We start from the raw sequence: 27,715 nt of genomic DNA, 5'->3' as shown, positions 1-27,715 counted from the left end.
TGAAGTGGTTTCCATCATATAGAGGGTTTACAGTTTGGTTCAATGGCTCGCAGCCCCCACACTATACAAATTGTTCCAGTGCCCCTGAATGGCACCATATAACTAAGCTATTTACAAACTTTGTAACTCACACATTTAACCTAGAATATGGCAAATGGCCACTTGACTGAAAAGAAACGTACATATAAAAGTCCTTGTTACTTGTCAAATGGAGGCACTGTAGGTGAACTCTCCAGGTCATTGGTGGCCTGTTTTAACGTGAGGTAGTATTCACAGTTTTTAACACAAGAAGGGAGCACTATGATAATCTAGCCTGACCTCCTTCACACAGCAGGCCAGTGGACCTCAGCCAGTAGTATTGTAAGGCTTGTTCTACTAACACTGTTGTCTTAACAATACTATTAACTCTGCCTTTTATCTATGACAAGTTGTAGTTTGTTACCTGTACAGAAAGTCCTCAGCAGCCAGCCTACGGATCCAGTGTACTTCTCCAAGAGTTGTTGGCTATGGGGAAGCAGACTGCATCTGACGAAGCGGGTATTCACCTACGAAAGGTCATGCTCCAAAAGGTCTGTTAGTCTATAAGGTGCCACAGGACTCTTTGCTGCTTTTACAGATCCAGACTAACAGGGCTACCCCTCTGATACGGGAAGCAGACTGATGATTAGGCTTATTTATTCCATTCTGATGTGGGGGGTCCACGTTTGGACATACTCTCTGGACTGTAATTTGATTGGTCAACATTGGTTTTTTGAAAATGGGACCAATCAGAGTAGAGGTGGCGCTGCCTTTGAACATTCCAACAGAGAAAACAGGGCCTTGCATTGGCAATGTCACAGTTGTAACTGCACACGGTTACTGTGGCTTTAGTACCAGAGCTGACAGATGTCTCAAGACTCTTACACTTAAAGTCTAAGTTCTGCTTTCAAAATTTCAAGGGTTTAGGCAACTGATGTACAGCTGCCCCGAACTCCCTTGTTTTGCCATACATGGCTCTGTGGTCTTGTAACCTCTTTGATTAACTTTGCACAACCCCAAGTTGCTTCTCAGGTTGAAGTTTCCCGGCCAACAGCTTTATTGCTGTTCAGTAACATCCATCTGAAGTTCTCTGGTCTTAACAAAGCATTTCTCCACATCCTCTGACGTGTTTCATGAGGGTCTTTAGTTCCAGAACATCTCTATATAATGCTGTGTTAAATAGCTCACCTTAGCTCTTCCCAGCAGTATCATTTCACTGCTCTGGTTAAATCACATCTCTCAGAAGGGAATCTCTTCTTTCACAAATTCTCTGGGAGTTTGTGCTTGCTCACCTTCAAAACTCACCTTCTGTGAAGCACAGAGCAAACAGAAGCTGCTTATCTAGCCAGAGTTCATCAAAGCCATACCTCACAAGTGTTGTCAACACAACTTCCTGATTGAAATCAGGAGTATCTTCAAATAATCCTCCTGGTTTCTTAATGAGTGGAGCGGGGGCAGAAAGAGGTGGGGCAGGAGTGGGGCCTTGGGGAAGGGGTTGAGGAGGGGTGGGGCCTGGGGCTGAGCGGGAGGCTTGAGGGGTCCTTGAAAAATTTTAAATCAAAATGAGGGTCATCAGGTTGCTAAAGTTTGAGAACTGCTGAGCTAAATAAAATATTGCAAGAATAAGGACAGTGAAGACGATCAGTAATTCTCACCTGCACTGGGCTTGGGAATGTCTCCACAGCTGGAGTAGCTTTTGGATCGCGTTGGTCACCCACTTACCTTTTATATCCTGATCTCCTGCTCTCCAGGAAGCCTGTTACCACACACAGCTGAATTTCATAATACTCTGGATGGCCGGACAGTTATGCACTAGGGAGAGAATTCCCCTCTTTTCCAATGATCTGGCGGAAAACCTAGTCTCTCAAGTGAGTTGTTATGCTACTCTTCCAACTCACATGCTTTTTAATACTAAGCAACCTCTCCACCCCCCTCCAACCTCGCCTAACCCAAATACTCTAAATCTTTCAAGACCTGGCTAATACAAAACTGCATGGTGGGGCAATATGCCTCTCTGGAAAAGTTTGTGATTTGTATTGAAACTAGGCATGAAACCACATGGCACCAGAGCAGCTGAGATTGGAAGTTTCAGCTAGGATGACACTGTCCAGCATTGCAAAAGGGGAACATATATGTAAATAAGAAAGCAATTAATGAAATGACCTGATTTTACTGTTTTAACTGCAGTGGGATAAATTCTCCTACCATTTACACATATGTAAATACAAAGTACTTCATCTAATTTACTCCAGATTTGCCCTGGTGTAACAGAGGACAATTTGGCACAGTGTATCTCCATAGACTTGCAGAAAGTTACTCCTGATTAATAACATAATTAAACCAGAGTAGAATTAAGTCCCTCTCATTAAGTCCCTAATTCATGACATGGTTTACGGTGGATCATGTTGGCTATTCACAAGCAGTTCTTGAGATTTCTATCCTGTCAAAAGCAGTAACAAAATCATGAAATCATTCCATTCACCAATCCCAGTTCAGACACGTGATTGCTTGGTTTTTTTATTTCAATTTAAAAAAAAATACAGCAAAAAATGTTGCTACATATAAATGGGATCAAAGTTATAAAATGATCCAAGCAAAAACATTATGAAAATACATTAAACAGTCCATGCAAAGTTGTATATCTATAAATGTGTGTATGTAATAAACAGACATTATAATAAAACAATCACATTTCATTGCTTATACCTTGTGCAAATATAGAGTACGTTGATATGGCAGGCAAAGCATCTGTACAACTTTTTAACACCTGGGTGCCTCACCTCCACAGTGGCTCTTTCGATAGAAGCGATAACCTGTCTTGTAGCTGCTTACGTGTTTCTTCAAGCAGAGCACCAAGTCACTGTCACACCGGCAGCTCTCCGTTTTGCACCAGCTCCTCAACTCTGCTGACAAACAGTAACAGGATGCGTGTTTGAGAGGAGGGCCTTGGGGAGAAGAAGAGAGGCTGGCAACGCTGGCTGCGGAGACCGTGACGGGGCCATATAAGGGTATGTCTACATTGTAATCCCAGGATGTGACATACCCAAGATAGCTTTAATCTAGCTAGTTGGGATCCTGAAAAAGTGAAACCATGGTAGTGTCATTTCAGCATAGGCCAACCCAAGAACTCTAATTACCTGCAGGGCAGCCTGCACTGCCGTGACTTCACTGTTATCACTACCGGTGCTAGCTAGATAACTGCTAGCTCGGGTATGTCTACATGAGCTACAATCTCACCCTGTGATGGCAGTGGAGTCATACCCCAAGATAGCACATGCTGACACCTAGGAGCGGGTCTACAAATGTGAAACTCCATCATGTTATAACTTGTGGCAGGACGGTATCGGATGCAGCGTTAAACATGGCATAGTACTCACCGTAGACAGGGACTGTCGGGTTTAACATCATCTCAATTACCTTGATTCCACAGGGGTGTGCTCTAACGCAATGGAATTTCCCAGTTAGACAAGTCCCTAGGGAGTAGCCCTCAGCCCAGCATCCTAGTTTAGTGGATTGAGACGCATGCACAGGGATGTGACTGATAAAGCAGCAAACTATCATGACACGCAGAGGTAGCTCCACTTCCAGAACCCGGGCAAGCCAGCTGTGTTCAAACCTTCAGCCAGCCAGCAGGTTTCCTCCACATTGTAAAAACCAGGTTCCGTCTCTAAATTGCCTGGCCTCTGGTTGTTACCGTAATACAAACTCGCAATAATAAAATGGGTAACAGGACTCTCCTTTAATCGCATATTCTATTCTGGGGGTTAAGAAAGTGCCTAGCCTCGTAGCCTACTTGCCCTTTCCACATAAAGGAAGCCCATTAGAATGTCAGTTTTCTTACCTCTTCAACTCAACCATAGACTGCTCACGATCTATCAGTATTGATTCCTTGTTGTTCCTAAGTGGTTCACTCAGAGGACTGAGCTTTAAGCACATTAGGGGATTCCTGCATGGCAAAGAAAACCCATGGCAGCGAGTCTTGGAGCCTGGATCTACAGCCTTGGGCTTGTGAGGCGTGCGCTGTGGGCAGCACTAGAAGTAGCTGTGTAGATGTTCAGACTCGGGCTGGAGCTTGGCCCCTGAAGCCCGGAATTGGGGTGGGTTTCAGAACCCAAGCCCAAACAGCTATTTTTAGCATCGTCGCACAGGCCCAAGTCTGTAGCCTCAGGCCCTGGGACTCACAGTGCAGACATACCCAAAGGGAATAGCATCTGTTCTAGTCATTAATCCCTTGTGCAAGTTCCCATCTCTGATAGTGATTCAGTAAAGTTACTGGGTCAGATTCAGGTGAGTGTATAAGTTATATGATAAATAAGTGGGCATGAATCTAAACGAGTGTTAGGGAATCCCAGATGGCATTACACTAGCTTATGCTTCTTCTAAACGAAACGGAGCATCATTCACCGCTGCATCACTCCAATTTTACTCCAGTTCCAATGAGACTCCCCTCTGAATTCGTCCCATTGATTTCTCCTCTCTCCACCCTTCTCACAGTGGGAAGCAAATGAAATTTCTATTGGTTTTCCCCCCTTCTGCCTCTTTTCTGTTGTTGGGATTTAAGTGTTTGCTTGATTTGGGGCCTGCATCCTGAGGTTCAGCCAGGCAGTGACTCTGGCTCTCTTGTCCTGTTCCTTATTTATAAGAACAAAAACCCTGGTGGACTGGGCTCGGGATACCGATTTTAAAAGCCAAGTAGCAAAGCAATTTGCTGATTTAGGAGAAGAAACAAAACTGAATCACCATCTTTTTGTCCAGGAGCCAACTCACCGCAGTATATCCTTTCACTCAGGTAGAAGTAGCTGTAGGTGTTCAATTTGGCATTACATCCATGATCCTCGAGCCTCTCATAGCAGCAGTCATGCAACTGACAGCACCTTGGGGAGAAGGAAGAACTCAGCAAAGAGACACGTACACGTACGTGTAAAACAAGAGCAAAAAAAAAAATCCCCTTTGACACTGTCAGGGAAAAGTGATCCCCCCTCCCTACGCCAAGGCCTAAGGCCTATGAGCAAAGCTATGAAATTTTAGAGCTTCAGCTAGGCTTGCTTTTCTGTACAAAGGGCATGTGGGGGCAGAAAGATGTGGTCAGGGCCCTAAAAAAGAGGAACTGAAATTGGGAAAAGGGGGGAACCAGGAGGTAGGACAGAAAGCCCCGGGACATGCCAAATTGCGACAGCTGTCCTTGCATAGCCAGACCGCAAGAAAAAGGGTGTTAGAACAGTCAAACCACAAACTTGACTAGAAATGGCAATAACAGGAAAAACCATAAATGGAAAAGTAATTGGTCAGCTTGCTTGTGATTAGCGTTGTATCCCAAATAAAGCAATTAAATGTGTAACGAGCGTGCTTTATAAGCTTGGTAAGATTTGTAGAAAGCAGAGCAGTTTGCCTCTTGCGTGGGGCCATGCTGACTCTCCCTGCATATATGCTTGTATGAAATAAAGGAGCCTCAGGCTGTCTGATCCAAAATCAACCATGTGGTCAATTTCCCACAACACTTTTCCAGTGCATGTAAAAGAGAGAGACATGTTTTGACACTATGGGCCAGATTCTCTTCTTACACTGGAGTAAATCAGGAGTAATATCACTGACATTAACAGGTTTAGGCTCTCAACTTGTTTCCCATCTATCTACATGATATGTTGGGTGGAGGGGGTGGGGTGGGGGTAACTAAACTGAGCACCTGAGAGAAAGCACAGATATCAAGTTGGCTTTCTTTATTGTCCTTCAGACAGGCCACTGAGCAGATTTCAAGCTTTGTCTCTAAGCTCCAGCACAGGATGCTCTTGTGTTAGGAAGGTCTGGTAGGAACAGCCAGTTGTCAGCTCAAGGGACTCTGACCTTAGCATATAAAATAACTTTCAACAGGGGGGAAGGAGGGGGCAGTTGTAGCCTGATTTTTCCTAATGCTCATGGCCTTAATTCTTCATTCCCTGTGGGGGATGAAAACGGTGCCCCATGCTCTATTCTCCCTCAATCCACCCAGGGTAGAAGGCCCATTGCTTGAGACATTTAAAATGACATGGGATAGTGTGCAAATAAATTTAGATTATAGATTATTAGAGTTGGAAGGGACCTCAGGAGATCATCTAGTCCAACCTTCTGCTCAAAGCAGGACCAATCCCCCTGAACAGCTATGCACGGGTCCTTAGAGTGTGCCCATGTAATCCAACAGGCCTTTTCCAGAGGTACATTTCTTAGGGGCTTTATTGTGCCATTCATCCTTAAAACAGAAATATCTTAAACCAATGAGAAGTGTCTCTTGAAAAGCCCAGTGGAGTGGTACGGTTCTGATTCCTTAATTCTTCGATCCCAGAAGGGAAAAAATGCTCTTGCATTTAAGCCCAAAGGAAGGTCGTAGCCTCCCTCCTAACTCCAACACATGGGGACACCCCATTCTAGGAAATATGGGCAGGTAGATTCAGCTATCTTCCTTGGATGAGCTGGTGGAAGAATCTCTCTTTATGAATCCTGCCTCCTTAATAACTCAAATCCATCTCTCTTTTGCAAATGCATTGGGTATAGACTGACATACTTCCAGCGAATTCGAGAGAGCCATGCCAGTTTACACAAGCTGAGTACCTGGCCTGCTGGCCTTACTTGATGGAGAACATCTTGGGTAACTACAGACTTGGGGTAAAATTTTCAGATGTGCTTAAATGACTCAGGAGCCTATGTTCCATTTTCAAAAGTGAGTTCGGCCCTGGGGCCAGATTTTCAAAAGTGAGTTCAGCCCTGAGGCCAGATTTTCTAAAGTATTTAGGTGCCTAAAGAAGCTGAGCCGTTACACACATTGAATTTATTTCCCATGTTAAGTATCCTCACACCTTCTTGTCAAACTATCTGAAATGGGCCATCTTGATTATCACTACAAAAGTTTTTTTTCTCTCCTGCTGATTATTGCTCATCTTAATTAATTAGCCTCTTAGAGCTGGTAGGGCAACTCCCACCTTTTTATGTTCTCTGTATGTGTATATATCTCTCTCCTTACTATATGTTCCATTCTATGCATCCGATGAAGTGGGCTGCAGCTTCTGCTCAAATAAATTTGTTACTCTATAAGGTGTCACAAGTACTCCTGTTCTTTTTAAAGACGCAGATAGGCACTTCTGAAAATCCCACTAGCTACCCATGTGCTTAAATGCTACTGATTTCAAGGGGAGTTAGACACCTAGGTGCTTGTGAAAATTCCACTAGGTGCACATCTGCAGGAACCTAAATGCCTTTGAAAATCTGGCCTTTAGGCCCTTTTGCAAGTGTTATCCCAACTGATGTTCCTGGCAGACTTTTTAAGACAGCAACTTACTGATCAGTGCCATCCTTTGGCGTCCCTTTACCTCCTGATCCGCAGTAGCAGCCGTATTTGGAATAATTCCATAAGGCATTTTTCCTAGTGACTTGCTTAATCATCTTTTGAAGCTCCCAGAGACTCCCGTGTGTTATAACTGCACCTGGAAAACAGCCAAAGGGTATCCAGCACTGGGAGAGGAGGTATTCCCAAAAAGAAATGACATTTATTCCTGTTCCTTTATGAAGCTGCTTTGTGAGCTCATCAGGTAGGTTGACCAGATGTCCCAATTTTATAGGACAGTCCCAGTGTTCGGGGCTTTGTCTTATATAGGTGCCTATTGCCTCCCAGCCCTAACCCAATTTTTCTGGTCACCCGATCATCAGGACTGATTCTCCTCACATCTAAAACTGTTTTTAGATTCATATTAGACAATTGGGCCACACCCCTCTCTTCCTTATAACAGAGTCAATGTGGAGGAGCTCCATTGTCTTCAATAGAATTCCACAACCACTGTAAGCAAGAGAGGAATCAAACCCCGTGGCTCTTTTCATCTCATTACACACGTGAGGGGTACAGTTATGTGGGCAGAAAGGCTGATGGGGAGAGATATTACGTGACTGGATGTATCTCTCTAATATCTGTCATTAACACGTATGTCAGCTCCCTCTATCACTCTCAGATGCAGCCCTTACTCATCATCTTCCCCTCCCCGTCCTTTATCAGCTCTAGCTGCTGGTCTGTATTGCACAAACTGTTTCCACGTCACGTGAAAGTTTATATTGGCTGCAACCCACATGCTTGGGTCTAGGCTGAAGACTAATAAGATGATCAGTGGGCTCCTGACACTATAACTCAAATTGCATTCTCTACAGCTATTCGTGATCATCCCAGAGACTAGCACTGCACAAGAATAGTCCTGTAAAGGCAGGCAAATCCCTATGCCCTGGGAGTAGTATGTTGGTATAGAATCATACAATATCAGAGTTAGAAGGGACCTCAGGAGGTATCTAGTCCAACCCCCTGCTCAAAGCAGGACCAATTCCCAACTAAATCATCCCAGCCAGAGCTTTGTCAAGCCTGACCTTAAAAACCTCTAAGGAAGGAGATTTCACCACCTCTTTAGGGGTAACCCATTCCAGTGTTTCACTACCCTTCTAGTGAAATTTTTTTCCCTAATATCCAACCTAAACCTCCCCTACTTCAACTTGAGACCATTACTCCTTGTTCTATCATCTGGTACCACTGAGAACAGTCTAGATCCCTCCTCTTTGGAACCTCCTTTCAGGTAGTTGAAAGCAGCTATCAAATCCCCAATCATTCTTCTCTTCTGCAGACTAAATAAGCCCAGTTCCCTCAGCCTCTCCTCATAAATCCATGTGCTCCATGGTAACAACTCTGTAATAAGAATGGGACATATGAAGAAGAGACTTGCAGGAAAAATTCAGATCTTCAGGCCCATACTGGAAATCCTAGCTGCAAAAGGTCTTATATATCGTGCCACTGAGTCATTAGAAGGCAAAAAGTGTATTAGCTGGCAGAGGGCACATATAGAAACAACAATGGAAGGGATGGATCCTGTGTTGGGGAAGATACTGACGGTAGCGCTGCTACTCACATGGCAGTACCATTAATAAGGTGGTGTGGGGCATGGGAAGGTGCCGCAAACTTTCTCAGGCCTCTCTCAGTTTCAGAAGAGCCCCCCCCCATGTTCAGATGACCTCTGCGTGGTTACGCAGCTACTGGCAGGGCCATAGTACAGCTGCTTTTAAGACATTGGGGTGGGGGAATCAAACTTCCTCCCCTTTCATTTTAAAACATAGACTTTTGGCATTTTTCCAAATTTCAGAATGGTTCAGGCTTTTAAAACATTCCAACCAGCTCTATAGGCAGTTTAAAAACCACCTCTTCCCCCCCATTAGGGTAACAATAATGCAGAAGTTTCATTACTATTTTCCCTAATTTTGCTACAAATTTCAAAATTTGAAATGCATCGATCAACTCTACTTTCTCTCTCATCCTCCTGACATGCAGGCTTTTGCTGACACAGAGTTAATTCCGCTCATGGTAGCATCGACTTGTGATCTATTTTCTGTAGTAACTTATAGTAGGGAGCCTGAGGACTTTTGCACTGACTTCTCCCACAATTGGTTGGGGCCACACTCCCATTTACGGACTTTGTAGATCTCTTGTGGATCTTCTCCATGGACCCAGTTGTGTGTTCCCTTGCTTGACATGGCAGTCAGACCCATGGATTTTGGCTTGTGGGTCAAATTCTCCCTGTATTATACTGATGCAACGGGAAAGAGAAGTAGATCCAGATGTGCAGAATTTGGAGGCAGGTTTTGTAGCAAGTTTTCAGCCCGCAGGCCAAGCCAGTCCCTCCCCCCACCCCCATTAATTGGAAAAAGTTAGAGAATGAGTGGGCCTGGGTCTGATTCATTGGTTTAACACTGCTATAATTCTACTGACATCAGTAGATTTACACCAGTAAGTGAAATCAGTGACTGTATTGCACTTACCATAAGCAAAGAACACAGCAAATACTAAGAGATTCTTCATCTTCATGCAGGGCCTGGAAGAAGAAACCCAAAACACCCTGATCTTCCATTCAGACAAAGAACTCAATGACACATATTAACATCCAGGTATGGGCAACCTGGATAAGTCATTGCCTCGAAAGCAGCTGAGGAGAGAGCAGAAGCAAGGCTTTCCGACTGTTTGAATTAATGGAGCATGAGATCCCTGGTCACAAGGAGCAGAGATTATACTGGGAAGTGGAGATTTAGCTTCAAAGCCTAAACCAGGATGGGTGAAATCCAGCCGTGTGCAGCAGGACCCCAGGGGTATGCCTACAATGCAGCTGGGAGTGATCCTTCCAGCCTGGGTAGACAGGCTTGTGCTAGCGTGCTAACAATATCAGTGCAGATGTTGCGTTTTGGGCTCAAGCCCACCCAGCCACCTGTCCCTGAGCTCGGGGAGTTAGCCCAACTCTCTACCAGAGCCTCACCATCCACACTGCTAGTTTTAAGCACGCAAACTCGCAAGTCTATCTGTGCTGGTGGGAGGCTTGGCCCTAGTGGCAGTGTAGGCACATTGCAGGAAGCTAATACATCACTGAAGTCTTCTCTGGTCTTAAGTGGTGCATGGACATCTGGTGGGCTCTCTGCACAGGGCTGACTTTCATCCACTGATTTTAATATTGTACAGACTTTCTATATTGTCCCCCTTCCGGTCACTGTGCATGGTTGTATCGGCTGGTAGAAAGCCAACACTAGAGCAAAGAGACTGATGCCCCTTTAGGATTGTGACACAATTCCCCTGCTTCATGCACCCGGGCACTAGTGACTCCAGTGGGACTCCACTGGTGGCACGAGCAAGGACGTTCATTTCTGCTCTCAGAGTGAGGGATCCTATTTACTGTGGGGGCCTTTTTACCATAAATGGTTTCTCTTCCTTTCTCCCGCATGCAGCTTTTGTTTCATCCTGGGGCACAAAACACTTTGTAGATCTGAGGACTAGGAGAGTGAAGGCTCAGTCAGGGTCACAGGCTGCAAATGTTCACAACAGACCCTGCCAGCGTTAAAGCATTGTCAGTTCCTCTATAGACAAAAGATCCCCAGCTAATCTGTATTGGTTTGTGGATCGAATGGGAGAAATTGAAAAGGAACGGGGAGGGCAGGAAAGCAATGGGAGATGGAGACAGGAGAGGAAAGCAAGGGACAGAGAGCACTGAAATAAAGGAGTGGGTGTGGGTCACCATCATCCAGATTTCACTCACTAAAACCATTCCTTGTACTGCAGGAGCCTCGGGCATTGGTGCATCTCAGGCCCTCCTGCTATCTGCCTGTGGCGCATAATAGTTTAATCTCATAAAAGCTGTTTTACTTTTGTCTAGTTCTAGTTGCTGGGTGTGGTGTGGGGGAGGCTGTATGGTGTTTAGTGGCCTCTGCTGTACAGGTCAGACTAGAGGAGCTGGTAGTTCTCTTCTGGACTGAAACTCTCTGAGAGAAGTAGCCGGTATCCTGCGATGACCTGGCACCTTGTACCCAGCTTTGCTTAAAGAACAATGCGGCACCGTGCCAAATGGCGCGCTATAGTGCAAAAACGCTTACCTGCAAATGAGGGATAGGACCTACTGCTCAGGAACAATGGGGAGTTCATCAGGGAGACTTCTTGCCCAAGCTCTCTTTCTTCTGCTCTGCCTTTGAGCAGGAAAAGGGCAATGTTCATACCTCACTTTCGCACCTTCCCCACTCTGTTGTTTGCAGCCAGGACCAGGGCCGGAAGGAGGGCAGCTGCCCAGGGTGCAAAGCCATGGGGCCAGGAAAATGGGGCAGCATGCACCCCCCCTAGATTTCTGCCTTCCATTTAGCACAGAGGTTTTTGAACTGTAGGGCACGTCCCCCTCAGACAGGGTGCACCCGATGATCTGAAAACCACTGCCTTCTGCCAGCAGTTGGTGGATTGGAAGCTGGTAGGAGCTGTCTGGCTCACTTGGGCCCCCAGCTCTCCAAGCTGTGGGAGCTGGGGTGCTGTCTGTCTGCCTGGCAGCCCTCCCTGCCCTGCTCCCCAAGCCGGGCTGCCTCTGCACAGCTGAACGCGCCCCAAGCAGGGTGGGCGGCACAACTCTGAGCTGTGCCCTGATGCGCTCTTGCCTCTTCCTTGAAGGAGCCCAGCACCAGCCAGCGATGCCCTCTTGAGCTGGCTTCTACCCTCGGAGCCCAGCTGCCAGGAGAGGCTCCCCAAGGCGCTCACTCACTGCTGCCCTGGTGGTCCTGGCTCTGCTGCTGCTCCTCAGCCCGGAGGAGACGTGTGGTGTAGTCACATGCCCCCTGACAACCTGCTAGTAATGCTCACTGTGGATCCCAAGGGCCCCAGATGGAGTCTCCGGGTACACACCCAGCAAGTGTATTCACTGGAACAGGAGCCCTGCTAACCTGTTAATCCTGCTCTTTTGTCCATTTCCACATGCTGGATACATCAAATCAGATGCATTCCTGGTGTAATCCCCACTGAGCTTCTGCTGGCCTGCATCAGGGATGGATCTGATTCAGTGCCAGTAATGATTCACATGTTTCCCAATCTCCGACACAGCCTCTTGCATGTTTTAACTACTGGACACAATAACAATAAAAATATCAGTGATCGGTCTCTACTCACCTTTTCTGGGCTTGGGAAAGTCTCTGTAGCTCAGGGTGACTCCTAATCTCAGATAGTGACAGATTTATCTTACACAGACGGTCTGTCCCTCCCCTTTGGGAACTCCTTGACCGCATCCGTGTTGATCTCGTAATCGAATATTCAAACTTCACAAAACTTCTGTTGTGTTGCTTCTCTGTCAAACAATGTTTCTAGTCTTCCCCATTTCAAGGCACAAAGGGAGTTTCCCATGCAGGCTTGGGCCACTGCGGAGGCTGTGGTGCAAACTGTTTGTAGATAATCAGTAATCAGACATCATGGATGATCACATACATAATTCTGAGTTCATCTAAAGCCTAAGCCAACACCAGCTGATGTCAGAGTCCAGCCACTGGCTTGAAAGGCAGTTGTTAGCAGACTCCTGAAGATGCACGAAGCTGAGCCTGAGAAGGGTAGATAATGAATAGCCATCTTGCTAGTAACGTCAGGCTCCTCCTCCTGCCCCAGTTCCCTTACCCCATCCCTAAATCACGTGGCACTTGTGCACTGCAATATGGTGTTTTCAGAAGGGAGAGTGGTAGAATTCCTTCCTGATTCTTGTCTTTACCAGCTTATGCCCTGAAGCATGAAGTTTGATTTCTCTCTCATCCGCTTTGCTTGCTAGAGTTTGTGACCGTACAATCATCTAGACTGCCTATACATTTCACAGCCAACATCTGTTGACTTTGACTGAAGGTTATTAAGCAGTTCCTCTCTGCATTGGCCATCTGATGGATAAATGGTAAGACATGGAAAAGTCTAAAGATCCTTTGATGCACGAACAGGCCAGGTATTTTAAGTGAGTACAAGTAATGAGGCATAAAAGTCAGAAATGGATAGAAGAAAAATAAAGTGCTCAAGAGTATCTACCTAAGAAGCTATCTTAGTTGCAAAGCAAAGTGTCTCACCACATACTCCAGCAAATTCCTGACCAAACTCTTAGTCCAGGAACTCTCCCCCAGAGTCTAACACCTGTTTCCTTGTGTCTTCTCAGGTGCAAAGGATGATGTGGGCAGGAGGAGAGAGACTGACAGAGGGGCCTTGTGTGTTTCTCCTTCCTTTCTAAAGCTTCAGTCCCCTTCTTGAAAAACATTTCTAGCTCAGACCCAGGAGACAACAAGTCTATGGGGAAGGATATTCCCTGCTGGCTTTTTTTCCACCTGTTTGAACTTCCTTTGTTTTCCCTCTCTGCTTGATGAGGACATTTACTGCTCAAATGCAAATTAAAGCAAGCACATATTCCTTCCTTTGTTTAGGATGGACTTGACTGTTGCCTGGGCAGGGCCGTGTGTTCCTAACATCACATTGCGGAATTTTATAACTTCACATATGGTATTGCCAGTGCCAGGCATATTTTACCAGACAACAATGACTAGCAAATTAGGAGTTTTCAAATGATGCCTCCCAAGGCATAGTTTGTCCACAGGTTATGATGATGCGTGTAGGGTGTGAATACAGAGGTGGAGTCTGTCACAGTATCCTCTCGGATGTTTTTCCTAGGGTCTGAAGCTCTAATTTCAGGCTGCAGAAGAATTCACTTTGAACAGCAACTAGTAACAAGCCCCATTCTATCTACATCCACTGCAGAGACCTTCTCAGCTTTCTCCCTCTCTCACCAAAGCATCTAGTCCTCCATCTGCTGCTACAAACACCTCAGTATCACATTCCCTTGCTGATGGAAATGACGAGGCACCCCAACCTACTCATCAGTGGAGAAACCCTTCTTCCTCTCTATATTTATTATTCATTATCCTAGCAACCTGAAGCTCCAGTTGAGATCAGCGCCTAGCACCAGGCCCGCTGACAGCAATCCTCAGGGCCAAACAGTCAACAGACCCCCTAGAAAGCATGGAACAGGCCCAGAGGAGGTAGTTAGCTTCTTCTATACCAGGGTGAGGGCCTGTCCCTTCACACAGGCCCACTGTCATCTGCTGGGTTAAACTCTCAATGGCTGGTGGCAGAACATCCTCCTTGAGGGCCTGGGCTTCTGGTACGCTGACAAGTTTTTGGTGGTCTATTGATAAAACAAGTTCCTTATGTTGCTGGAGGCACCTATATTTAATTCTGATCTTATGGTCACTGATATAAATCAGGAGTGACTCCACCTAAGCCCACTGAGTTACGTGGATATTAACGAGATCAGAATTAGGCCCATTGGGGCAGATTCTCCACCTTTCCTGAGCTCCACTTGCATGAAGTCTAGAAAGGGGGTTTCAGGCAGCTAGTGCAGCTCTCTGATCCTCAGCCACTTAGCCTTAGCACAAGCTAGAGCTGCACAGGAGCCATTCTAATTTATAGTGGAAAATGGCGTGTAATGGAGCTAAGCTCTTCCATGCTGTCTCTGCTCCCTATTCCACCCACCCCACTCCCGTAACATACACCCCTCCTGCCCTTTCACCTGTGTGAGGGGAATACCTCTACAGGAGATAGCAGAGCCACCTCTGGCGGAGGATTCTGCACTGGCCACATCATACCACTTACACGGAGCAAAGTGGCCTTAGTGGCCTAGAGAATCTGGCCCAGTGTGTTTAATTTATAGTGACATTGCCTACTGGCCATGTTAGTGCAATCAAAAGGAAATGCCAGAAAACGATTGTTGTTTGAGTGAGTTGAACAGCAGAAAAGGGGCTGTGATAGGGCACATGCAAGACAAGTCCTTAAGCATCCAGTGAACATTTTCAGAAGGGAGATGCAAACACGCAGGCTGACCGACATAGTTCGCCTTCAGTGCCATGAGGGCCAGCCTAAAAATAAGGTGAATGCGTCATTTCAATACTATCGCACTTATAGATGCGCCCATTAAAGGACAGCAACTCTGAACCACTCGAATGCTGGGAACTTTGGATATGATTCAGCAAATCACTACTCTTGTTTAACGTCGTTAGCCCTCCTTTCCCTTCCACCTTGTACGAGTGCAGGTGCACACATGCAGAACATATGCACATGCTTGCTAGCTCTTAGGGATTATTTTAATAAAGCAAGCAAAAGCAAAAAAAAGTATATTAGATCTGAGATGTGGTCACCAACCAGAAGAATTAGCTAAGGAAACGCTTAGAACTCTAATTAAATCTTGCAGACTCTTTAGACTCTCTGATCATCAGCCCAAGTCTCCACTATTTTGGAGAGTGATAGTCTCCCATTTGCTACCACATTAGGAGTCTGATTGTCCTCTTAGAATCATAGAATATCAGGGTTGGAAGAGACCTCAGGAGGTCATTTAGTCCAACTCCCTGCTCAAAGCAGGACCAACCCCAGCTAAATCATCCCAATCAGGGCTTTGTCAAGCCGGGCCTTAAAAACCTCTAAGGATGGAGATTCAACCATCTCCCTAGGTAACCAATTCCAGTACTTCACCACCCTCCTAGTGAAACAGTGTTTCCCAAAATCCAATCTAGACCTCCCCCACTGCAACTTGAGACCATTGTTCCTTGTTCTGTCATCTGCCACCATTGAGAATAGTCAAGCTCTTTCCTCTTTGGAACTCCCCCTTCAAGTAGGGGAAGGCTGCTATCAAATCCCCCGTCACTCTTCTCTTCTGCAGACTAAATAACTCCAGTTCTCTCAGCCTCCCCTTGTAAGTCATGTGCCTCAACCTCCTGTTCATTTTCACTGCCCTTCACTGGACTCTCTCCAATTTGTCCACATCCCTTCCGTGGTTGGAGGATGAAAACTGGACACAATACTCCAGGTGTGGCCTCACCAGTGCGGAATTGATATTACATGTCTGAAACTCCATTGACTTTGACGGATTTACTCATTTTCTATGCCAACATCAGTAAGAGAAGAATCAGGCCCTACGTCTCCCAGTATGCTGCTTCTCCCAATCGTTCAGTATGATGTAGCAGGACTGAGAGAACTGATGCTGTCTTACAATGGCACATGCTTTTCTAAACTAGTTCATAATCTAATCAAACCACCATGTTTAAATGAAACACATCCAAGGCTGCTTTATCTAAAAGCAAACATACCTGTGTAAATAAGGGGGCATTTTGCTAACCTTCAGTACAGTATAAATTAGCAAGTGGGTCATTGGTGCCCAGCGAGCTGCTTGCTGCGCTGCTGGAAGTGCTCTTCTGGCACGGCCAGGGCTTCCACATGCCCACCCATTGTCTTTGTCACTGCTGATACCACCCCACATGTGCCTAGGAGCCCTGCAGCCCGCCTGGCAATTTAAAAGGGCCCAGACCCCTGGGCAATTGCCCCCTTTGTCCCCGCCTCCATTGGTGGCCCTGCCCAGCACAAAGGCCTAAATAGACCCTAATGGACAGTCCTTTCCCCAAAAGCTTGTAGTCTAAACCCGCAGGGATTAAGTGAGGTTTATGTAGGTCATTTGCTTTGTGGTGACACTATGCATTCACCTCCAGTGACTAAAAACTTGTTTTTAAGTATCCCTGTACAGGTAAGAGCTGCGATCTGTAAACCTTTAGGCTGAAATCTTTACACATCAGACACAGGTGCTACTAGCAGAAGCCTTCTAGGTACACAGAGCTGTAGTCTTGGGTAATTGGGCTCCAATGGCTGAGCAGGCAAAGGCGTGTGATTTGTAGTATTGGCAGGTCAGAAAAACACTTCCCATTCTCTGTGTGGTTACAGCCAAGCAGGATAGTTCTCAGGTTTACAGAAATATTTATAGAACTCCATAGCCGCACGGTACGTTGGGCTACAGGAGTTTCCCCTGCATTATCAGAAGCGCAGACTTCCCTTTTCCTGTGCTGGAAGGGTAAACTGAAGGCAGACAAAATGCCCCATGATGGCTCAGATAAGTGTGGTGGGTGAGGAGAAATGTGGCCTCTAGCCAACTTATTATGACACAAATACATATTAATGCTTAAGCACCCAGACCCGAAAAGCTCTGTGCATCCTACTATTGTTTACAGTAGTAAGAGCAGGGCTCCATTGCACTAGATGCTGTACAAACATATAGTAAGAGACTATTTCTGCCCCTAAATAGACAAGGGAAGTATCATCAGCCCCATGATCCAACTGGGAAACGGAGTCACAGACATTCAGATCCAGATTTTCAAGAGTGCTCAGCCCCCATTTAAGACCATCAATATTTTCCCCAAAGTCACACTGAGTCTGTGCACTGGGGGACTGAAGCCAGATCTCCTGAGTCCCAGTTCAGTGCCTCCACCGCAAGATCAGCCTTCCTTACCAAAGAACAACTCTAAACTTAATCATCAGAAATCATGTAAATCCCCCTGCCCCCAAAGGAGCAGAACAGAGTCCCAGCAGTCCACTCCAAATGCAGAATGGGTCAACAGCCCTATAGTTAAAAAAGGTCACAAGCCTGCTACTATACCTTACTGTATGCTGTGAGTGTGGCACACAAGCCAAGCTAAGAAGGGTTCAGAGCTCAGCCACTGAGACTTCCCAAGAACGGTGGTTAGTTAGGTGATGCTCTCCCCTCTGAGGTACCACAAACCCAGTGTCCCACCTGGGGTGCAGGGTTCTGTGCTGCCAGAGAAGCTGGCGTTTGGTTGAGATGTAAAATGAAGTCCTTTAATGACTGAATGGGGTTAAGATCCCATTCTACTTTCTGCAAGTGGAGGTGAGTTAGCCCTAGAGGCAATTTCCAGTATAGGGAGTTAGCAGGGGTTGGGGGCTCTAACCCAACATAAGGTCCAAGGGACCTTTCACCAGCTCTGAAGGGGCTGCTGAGAGTTCTCGGGCTTGTCTACAGTGCTGCAGTGGCTCAGTCACATTGCTGCAGCTGCTTCGCCTATGGGAGAGTGTCTCTCATCAGCGGAGACAATCCACCTCTGTAAAGCTCTCCTGTTGACATAGCGCTGTCTAAGCTGAGGGTCAGGAGCGTATCATTTTGTGACTATAGGGTGTGGATATTTCACACCCCTGAGCGATGTAGTTATACTGATGTAAGTTTGCGGTATGGATGTGGCCACAGTATGGCTGGTTTTATGCCCCCCACCCACTCCTCTAGGGGTGGGAGAGGGTAGAGCCAGAGCACACAGCACCCTGGTCTATCCCAGCCAGCTTAGTGATCCCTTGGGACCTGTGGGCTGGATCTCTGTTGGGTGAAATTCACCCCAAGCAAATTCCATGAACACCAGGGCAGGTGTTTTTTTTACCTGGTATTGCCAGGACTCTCCTTCTCCACAAGGGAGACCTCCTGAAGGTTTTCCACTGTAGCATTATTAATGTGTTTATTATCAGATCAGGCTTTGACCCTGCTGAACACTCTTGAGCAGCCAATTAAGGCTGCCAGGAGAATGTCTTCCCCCGGGGGCTGTCACATCAGGGATTCTGCACAATGACACTCATTTTCCATGTGCTCCTTATCTGCTGAAGCCTCTGGGGGTATCAATTCCCACTGAATGACTTTGCACAGAGAGGCTGTTGTTTCAGAGAGCCATGGGCCCCAGCAGAGGGGGCTTCTTCCTGCTCCTTGCAAGACTGGTGACAGACGGTCAGTGGTTTTAAAGACACAGTTTTTCATCTTACACATGGGCCCAGCTTCTGTGCTGCACTGAGCTTTTGGTTGGCACAGCAGAAACATGCCAGGCTAGCAGGGAAGTGGTTACAACTTCTATCTCAGGGCAGATCTGCACTGCCTTGAGCCCTGGCATAGGCTAGGCCAGGGGCTCTCAAGCTTTCCAGACAACTCTACCCCTTTCAGGAGTCTGATTTGTCTGGCCTACCCACAAGTTTCCCTTCACTTTAACATGACTTGCTGACAAAAGTCAGACATAAAAATACAGAAGTATCACAGCACCCCGGTTACTGAAAAATTGCTGACTCTCTCATTTTTACCATATAATTAAAATAAATCAACTGGAATATAAATATTGCACTTACATTTCAGTGTATAGTATATAGAGCAGTATATACAAGTCATTGTCTGTATTGGACTGACTTCACTAGTAGCCTTTTGTAAAACTAGGCAAATAGCTAGATGAGCTGTTATCACCCTGGAAGACCTCTGCATACCCCCAGTGAGAATCACTGGGCTGAGCAGCTGGGGCCAGTTTCAAGAAAGCCCGAGTCGCGCACCAACAAAACTAGCAAAGCCTATTGGAGAATGCCATGCAGATCCCAGGCTGTGTTCCACAGACTCCTGATGCTGTGTGCTTCAGTGAAACATTTCAAATTCCAACATCTCTACCATTCAGCCTGCCACACCCTTGATACCATGAATGCAGCTTTACCATGCCATATATATCTTCATACTGTATTTTTCACTCCATGCATCTGATGAAGTGGGTTCTAGCCCACGAAAGCTTATGCCCAAATATATTTGTTAGTCTATGAGATGCCACAAGGATTTCTCATTGTTTTTTCAAGGAGTAGGAGGAGCTAAGCAGACGTGAAGTGGGGGAAGCAGGGGGGTTTCTCTGTGTGCATATAAATAAAGCTTCCTTTTTTTCAAATTTACCCTGGGGTAATGGCCTGAAATGTTAATTACATTGGGGGCCAGAGCCTCGGCTGGTTTAAATGGGCAGAGCTCCACTGAAGCTTTATTCTTCCCATCTCTCCTCTCCTCTCCCTTTCCTCTGGGCACACAGTCAGGAAGCCCTGGAGCCTGAAGGATTTCCTGTGGCCCATTTATGGAAAAGCCAAATCCTGCAGGCGACTCATCCACAGAGTGCCAACTTATTCTTAGCCAAGCACAAAACTATCATCTCACTCAGAGACATGAATAAATCGGGCCCCATGATTACATGTGTATCTGGATGGCCATTTCTGACACCATCCCTGGGCCACTGCCCTGCAGTTGAAGAATTCCCTGCAGTATGCCGAAGCATCTGGACAGCAAGTGCATTGAAGGTCAACCTTTAACTGAACCAGATTTCGAACTAGAAGTGCCAGCTAAGGGCCTCCAAACTCACTTCCCATTCCCACTTCTTCATGTTCTCTCTTTGGCTCCATTCACATGCCTGGGGGGGTTACCATCACACCAATATAGATTTTAAAGGTCAGAAGCAACTGTTATGACCTTCCCTCCTGCATGACACAGGCCACAGAACCTCACTCAGTACCTCCTGCATTGAGCCCAGTCACTTGAGGTCGAGTATGTTTTAGAAAGTCATGCTAGGGCCCCATCCAACTTCCAGTGAGGTCAAAGGAAAGACTCCCAGTGGGAGCTGGATTGGGCACTTTGCTATAGAACCATGAGTGCTTTGCCTAGCCTCAAGCAGAAGGTATTCCCTCATCTCCCTGGGTTGGGGATGTTCCCACATTGAAGTAGGTTTCAGCACTTGGAAACTTCCCCAATCTTCAGGTTAGGTTCTCCTGTGTTGGCTCTTTTTCCTGCTGTTCACTCTAAAGCAGCATTATTTCCCTGTTCCCCTGGGAAATTCCAGCCCTGGCTATGTGAATGTAGACTTTTCCTGAATTAAACACTCTGAGTCTGGGTTTATCTGAGGACACAGAACAAAAGACAGTGCTCACTACACACAAGCCTTCTGAAGACTTGTGTTGCTCACAGGATGGATTCACAGGATGAATTAGATATCAGAAAATCCTCTGACCCAGGCTCACATTCTCAGCCCTCATTTTTGTTTTACATCAGGCCAGCTGGACAGCATTAGAAACATAAGAAGACGTCTACACAGCAAAGAAAAAAACCTGCTGCTGGTCCATGTCAGCCAACTTGGGTTTGCAGGGCTCGGACTGGAGGGCTTTTTCATTGCTGTGCAGATTTCTGGGCAAAGCAGACTTAACTGAATAACCTATAAATGCCACTAGGTATCATTCCTAGCGGTTCATATTCTCTCACTGTGTCTTGAATCTTTCAGGTAACTTAGGAATGCCTTTCTAAAAATACTCCACTTCCTGGATATTTTTACTAAATAACATAACTTTTGTTACCTTAAGACATTTGAATTATTCCTCAGAAAGCTTTTCCATTTCGTTATCCAAGTCCTCACATACCCATAAAAGGCATTTGATTGCTTCTTCTATTGCTTACAGAGCTCACATAGGCCTTCTGTGTGTCTACTTATTCTAAAAATATTTTTGTTTAAGCAGCAAACAGTCAGTTCTCTAAACAAAGTCATTTCACTTTTCCCTATCAGGCCCAAAAGTATGTTGCTATCATCAAGCCTAGGACACAATTAAAAAAGAAAAACAAAACAAAACAAAAACAAAAACACCCTCACACACCTTCTTCCTTTTTGGCAATCCAAAGTTTTTGTCATTCCTCTTTTAGATTTTTCTATATTAGGGTTTTAAGTTCCTGCTTACTCAGGATATTTCTATGTCAATGCCTTCATTTCTTACAACATTTTTAGCTGCTTTGTCCATCATTTTGTTCCCTGATATCCCAGTATGCACTGGGATCCATGTTAATGCTACATGTCCCCAGCTGTAGTCACTCTGTTCTAAGAAATATAATTTCATTGATTAAATCACTTCTGCATACGAAGACACCCCTTTTTATTGCCATAAGGCCTGAGACTGAGATCTGTTTGTTTTTTTAAATGACTACTGTTATTGGGTGTACATCCCAGACCCAATTTAATGCCTGCATTATTGCGACTAGTTAGGCTGTCATAACAGCTACAAAATCTGATATTATTTTAGATAAACTATTTCCCAATGTTGGTATATAAAATGGGTCGCCTCCATTTTTTCTCATTTGGATCCGTCTCTCTGTATTTGACAAAACCAACTCCACTTGTCATCTATATACTGGCACACTTCAGTTTTAGTATCTACCATTTTTTTTCACCCTGAAGTTTATAAAATAAATCTGTTTTCACCTTTGGGCATGCAACTTTCCATCCATAACTAATGTTCCCATGACTAAAACTTCTGACTTCATTTAGCTTTTCCTTATCTTTCAATTTCTGCATGCACATTAACTCAAATGGCAAGGGGAGTTCTAACACAGTGTGCTATAATTCACCTATCAAATTCCCAACAATATATGTGCTTGGCACTTTCATCATTGTAATTCCCATTAACTTTGGCCCAGAAAGTTAGGTCTAGTAGTAAAAAGAACAGGAGTACTTGTGGCACCTTAGAGACTAACAAATTTATTGTAGCATAAGCTTTTGTGGGCACTTCATCGGATGCATGTAGTGGAAAATACAGAAGGAAAATATATATAGAGACACACACACACACACACACACGGAACATGAAACAATGGGTGTTACCATACACATTATAAGGAGAGTGATCAGTTAAGGTGAGCTGTTGCCAGCAGGAGAGAAAAATAACTGTTTGTAATAGTAATAAAAATGACCCATTTCCAGCACTTGACAAGGAGATATAAGGAACTGTGGGTGCGGGGGGTGGGGGTGGGGGGGGGGGGAGATAAGCATGGGGAAATAGTTTTACTTTGTGTAATGGCCCATCCACTCCCAGTTTTTATTCAAACCTAATTAAATGGTGTTCAATTTGCAAATTAATTCCAATACAGCAGTCTCTTGTTGGAGCCTGTTTTTGAAGTTTTTTTGTTGTAATATTGTGACTTTTAGGTCTGTAATTGAGTGGCCAGGGAGGCTGAAGTGTTCTCCAACTAGGTCCAGTAGTTTCATTCATAATATGACTTTTATGGAAATACAAGTTATTTGTAATGCATTTATAGGCACTGCAATAAACACACATACACAATTTATAGTGCCTGGGCTTGTATTAAATTTAATTTTTTAAGTTCTGATTTTGATGCTGACCTAAAAGCTTGGCAGCCACAAAAATGAGTTTCCCCCGGCTGATACTCATACCTTCTTGTCAAGGGTTTGAAATGGGCCACCTGGATTACATTGGCCTCATTAGCACTACAAAAGTGATTTCCACCCCTTCCTGTCAAATGTTAAGAACAGCCCACTTCCACCTTAATTGAATTGGCTCGTTAGCACTGACCCCCCCCACACACTTGGCAAGGCAACTCCGATCTTTTCATATGCTGCGTATTTATACCTCCCTACTGTATTTTCCACTCCATGCATCTGATGAAGTGGGTTTTAGCGAAAGCTTATGCCCAAATAAATGTGTTAGTCTCTAAGGTGCCACAAGGACTCCTCATTGTTTTTGCTGATACAGATGAACATGGCTACCCCTCTGGAACATGATCTGATCATTGCTGATTGTATACAGAGCCTTATTTTGTTATCCACCACACAGGTAGCCCCAGGAAGACTTTTAAACAGGTTAATCCTTCCTGTACATTTATCTTTAACTTAGTCTATATGATCTTCCTCAAATAATTTAGTATCAAATGTCCCCCAGAAATTCAAACCTTTTAACAGTGTCTATTTGTTCTCCACACAGATGTAGTTTACATTCCTTTGTAACTTTCCTTTTTGTAAAGACCAATCCTTTGGCATTAGCAATGGAGAACCTGAAGCCCCATGCAGGTCTGCAATCAGAGGTCTCTTGTAACACTTTGCTGATTCTCTTTTCTGCCACTTCAATATTTCTGCTCCTAACCCAAAGAGCACAGTCATCTGCAAACAGTGCAACACCTACCTCACTACTTGTTTGGCGAGATCATTTGTCATAGTATTAAATAAGGCCAGGCTGATAACTGTTGCCTGTATGGTTTTTAATATTATATGTATTGGATGTAACTTTCCCACCTCCAACCAGCATGGTCCCACACATTCTTCCTCTTATCCCTAGTGCATCTACTTTGTAGAACAAGCCTTCCCTCCATAGCATATCATCATACACCCTCTCAATAGCTAGAAAGACTGCTATCGCAAAACCTATGTGCCTCATACTTGTTTGTATTTCAGTTTCTAATTTAACAATGTGAGCCAGATTTCCTGCTTTTATAGCAACCGCTCAGCTCCTCTCCCAGTTGGGGCTGGCCAACCCTCCAGGTGCAATCAGGTGGGTTAATTGGCTTCTCAGACCCACATTAACCTTTTTCAAACTAGGATGGGGTATATACCCCATCACACTATCTATGGTGTGATTGCATTTGGGTCACTCTGGGAATTAATTTGGCCCAATAGCTTTACTCACAAAATCCAGTTGGCAGGGGAAAAATTATGAGGGCGTTGTGTAATAATGACTCTGAAACTAGTTCTCTGCAGCATTAAGAAGACAGCTCAAAGCTCTGTTTTGTTGGCGTGAAGAGAGATTATGCTGAAAACCAAAATGCTGTAAAGTTCTTTAATGCCATAGAAGATCCTGTTAAAAGAATGATGGAAAGACCACAAGGCTTTTTGGGTGTTCAACTCCTGGATGATTTAGCAGGGCTGGATTATGCAACTCTTTCTTATGCCAGGCCTCAGTACAACTCCCACTGAAATGGCTGGAAAGATTGCCATGGACTTCAATGGGGGCTGGATCGGGTGTTTGATGAGCCCTTACTCACATGAGGAAATGATCAACACCATGAGAAAGGGCTGTGCATCTAGCTAGGGTGACCAGATGTCCTGATTTTACAGGGACAGTCTCAATTTTGGGGGCTTTTTCTTATATAGGCACCTATTACCCTTCCACACCCATCCTGATTTTTTATACTTGCCATCTGGTCACCCTGCATCTAGCCCTTTGAGAGCCATGGCAAATAGGTACTAAATCAGAGATTGACCCGCTTAGGGGAGGCTGAGACATTTCCTAATTCTCTCTCTCTTTAGGCCCTAATCATGCAAGTGCTTAACTTTATGAGTGGTTTCATCAATTTCAAAGGGACACCTCACTTTAGTAGCAAAGTAAAGCACATGTAAGTGTTTGCAGAATTGGAGCCTTAAGATACCTATAGGCAGCCTCAAAAAATTTATCCGGGATGGTCGATTTTTTACACAAGAAATAGTAGGTGCGGACTTATTTTTCCCTGGAGGACTATACCAATCTGAGGAGGACCTGAAATATGGCATCACAGCTGGAAGCTGACACCTGACTTTGCAGCCCTCTCAATGCCAATTTGAGTGGGGAGGAGAAACTTAATCCTAGGCTGACTCTAGATGTAATGTCCCATTTCAGGGCCTCCAGTGATCCCCAAGCTAAGTCAGGCCCTGGAATTTCTGATGAAATAGAAAAACAAAACAGAAGAAACTCTCTGGCCCTCCACAGTTGCTATAGGAGAAGAAAAAAGCAAAGATAAAATAGTTTTGTTTTTTTTTGACTTGGCATTTCAGCCTTCAAGAGACTCACTTCCACTGCTGAACACCAAGCATTCATGCGTCCTGGTGACATTTATGGCAAATGAGCCTTTCTGGCCCCACAAGGAGGAGGAGGAAGCTATGGAGTGGGGAATCTGTTAGAGGAGCCGCTGACCCAGAGGTGGATTGAATAGAGGGACTTCTTCATTGCGATACTTGTTCCCCTCGACCCAATTGTCGAGTAAGCACTGAATTAGTTACAGCACACGCCTTTTATTTAAGTTAGTATGTACCCGCCCCTATGTACTGTTTATGGCATTACGCATATTATACAGATATTTTTACCCTGAAAAAACATTTCTTTGCAGTAATTGTGCCACAAATTCCCTTAAATCAGCAGTTCACAGGGGAGGAAGGAAGGGAACATGACCCCGAGCTCGTTTATGTAGCTGGGAAAGGAAGGGAGAGGGGAGATAACACTGCTTCATACGAAGAGTATCCTTTAGACCCCCACATTCCTTATACAACTGCAATGCTTATCAATTCTTAACAAGCAGAAGGGAAGGGAAAAGGATGGCAACTTATTAATCAAGCGGAGAAATAGTTCTTGCCTGTGCCTTCACTCCCTAATACCATGCAAGTGGCTACCCAGGCCTTTACTTAATCCTTACACAGCCCAACAGAATCGAAGAACGTAACCAAAATGTGATCCCCTGACCTGCTGTGGCAAGATAAGCAAAACTGCCCAGCTGCTCTTTTGCTTTAATGCACCGTCGTTTTATACGTCTGAAAAGTGACCTTTAACAAACCAGAAAAACGGGTGGCTGGCGAGAAGCCCTGAGATGGGATCGTCTTCCCTTCATGTGACTGGGGAATAACCTTATTTGAGAAATCAACCAAAGAATGCAGATATGGGCTGAGTGATACACCAGCCAAGCATAAAGTGCATCTCAGCCATAGCTCCTGACTCCCTCAAAGGGAAGGTCCCCACCTCTTAGCAGCAGCTGCCCCATAACTCCAGCCTCTGTAGCTGCCAGAGGTGTCCTCTTGGGCTCTTCTGCCCGATTTCTCCAGCCAAGAGGGATCTGCCAGCAGGTAAGATGATCTCTTGCTGTACATGTGGCGTTCCCAGATGGCATTCTCTCTCTCTCTCTCCTTTTTTTTACAAATATATAAAACCATTAGAAAGGCAGATTTCTCCAGCTTTGCTCCATACATTAATTCTTTGGCACTCCTGCTCAAAAGACCTTTTTTTATTGGTATTTGATGTCTAACTGCAAAGTGCCAATCAAAGCCCTGGAGCTGATAAATACATTTGCCAAGATAATACGGTGCAACAGAACAGACCATGAAAAATAGCTAATTACAGCCAGCATCAAGATTAAAAAAAAACAAAAAAAACCCAAACAACTTTACCCTTGAAATCAAGTCCCAATTGGAGTCTTTCCTTTGACTTGAATGGGCTTTGGATCAGGTCCTAAATGCCCAAGAAAACATGGAACGAAATGCTGGCTGCACTGATGTCAATGGAGCAACAGTCCATCCATAGGTTCTGCAGCGTGTCCAGGTTCACAAGCCTCTAACTCATGTTAGAGCAAACCATCATGTCTCTCTCTCTCTCTCTCTCTCTCTCTCTCTCTCTCTCTCTCACACACACACACACACACACACACACACACTCTCTCTCTCACTGCGGGAGGCTATTGGAATGATGGGGTTCAGAATGGAACAGAAACAAGAGGTTTTGGAAAGGTGAGGGGAATAATGGAGACAAGGGTAGCTGGAATGAAGAGGAAACAATGGCTAGAGACATGGACAGAGAATTATAGGCACGATTGTAATGAGGCACTGAGGTGTGTGGAGTGTCATGAGGAGGGAGTACCGGAAAGGAGGGGAAATTGAGTCCTGGAGGGGGTGGGAGTGGGGGTGGCTGGAATGCAGATGGGCCTGGGCATTGGAATGTTTACTGTGACACTTCATCACTGAGGTAATAAATGGCATGGGAGATCCAGCTTCATTGCCACCCTGAGCTGTTGCTTTGGGGTTACTGGGTAAAAAAAACAGGCATTCTCGTATTGGGTCAGACTGTGCTGGCCTAGAGTCAGACTTTCACCCTCCCAATGAAAGGTGATTCTCCCCCTCGAAGGTTTATTATGGCCAGTTGTGCTATGTTGTCCATTGCTATATTATCTTGAGCCCTGCTAGA

At 45.2% G+C, this 27,715-nt stretch overlaps 1 protein-coding gene across 1 annotated transcript in view; it reads right to left on the bottom strand.

The window, feature by feature from the left end:
- The window catches only part of LOC127038888 (otoconin-90-like), a 28,057-nt gene extending 15,202 nt beyond the window's left edge, over nucleotides 1-12,855 (bottom strand). The window contains exons 1-7 of the mRNA XM_050931958.1: nucleotides 12,470-12,855; nucleotides 9,829-9,881; nucleotides 7,325-7,469; nucleotides 4,786-4,892; nucleotides 2,786-2,963; nucleotides 637-640; nucleotides 443-533 (exon numbers count right to left, since the gene is read on the bottom strand). Of these exons, the coding sequence (XP_050787915.1) occupies nucleotides 443-533; nucleotides 637-640; nucleotides 2,786-2,963; nucleotides 4,786-4,892; nucleotides 7,325-7,469; nucleotides 9,829-9,881; nucleotides 12,470-12,585 (694 nt within the window). The 5' untranslated portion in view covers nucleotides 12,586-12,855. The remainder of the gene's footprint in view (nucleotides 1-442; nucleotides 534-636; nucleotides 641-2,785; nucleotides 2,964-4,785; nucleotides 4,893-7,324; nucleotides 7,470-9,828; nucleotides 9,882-12,469) is intronic.
- Between the last annotated feature and the right edge of the window lie 14,860 nt (nucleotides 12,856-27,715).

Source organism: Gopherus flavomarginatus, chromosome 21, assembly GCF_025201925.1.
Source record: "Gopherus flavomarginatus isolate rGopFla2 chromosome 21, rGopFla2.mat.asm, whole genome shotgun sequence".
NCBI lineage: Eukaryota > Metazoa > Chordata > Testudines > Testudinidae > Gopherus > Gopherus flavomarginatus.
This window is presented reverse-complemented; position numbering and strand designations above follow the sequence as displayed.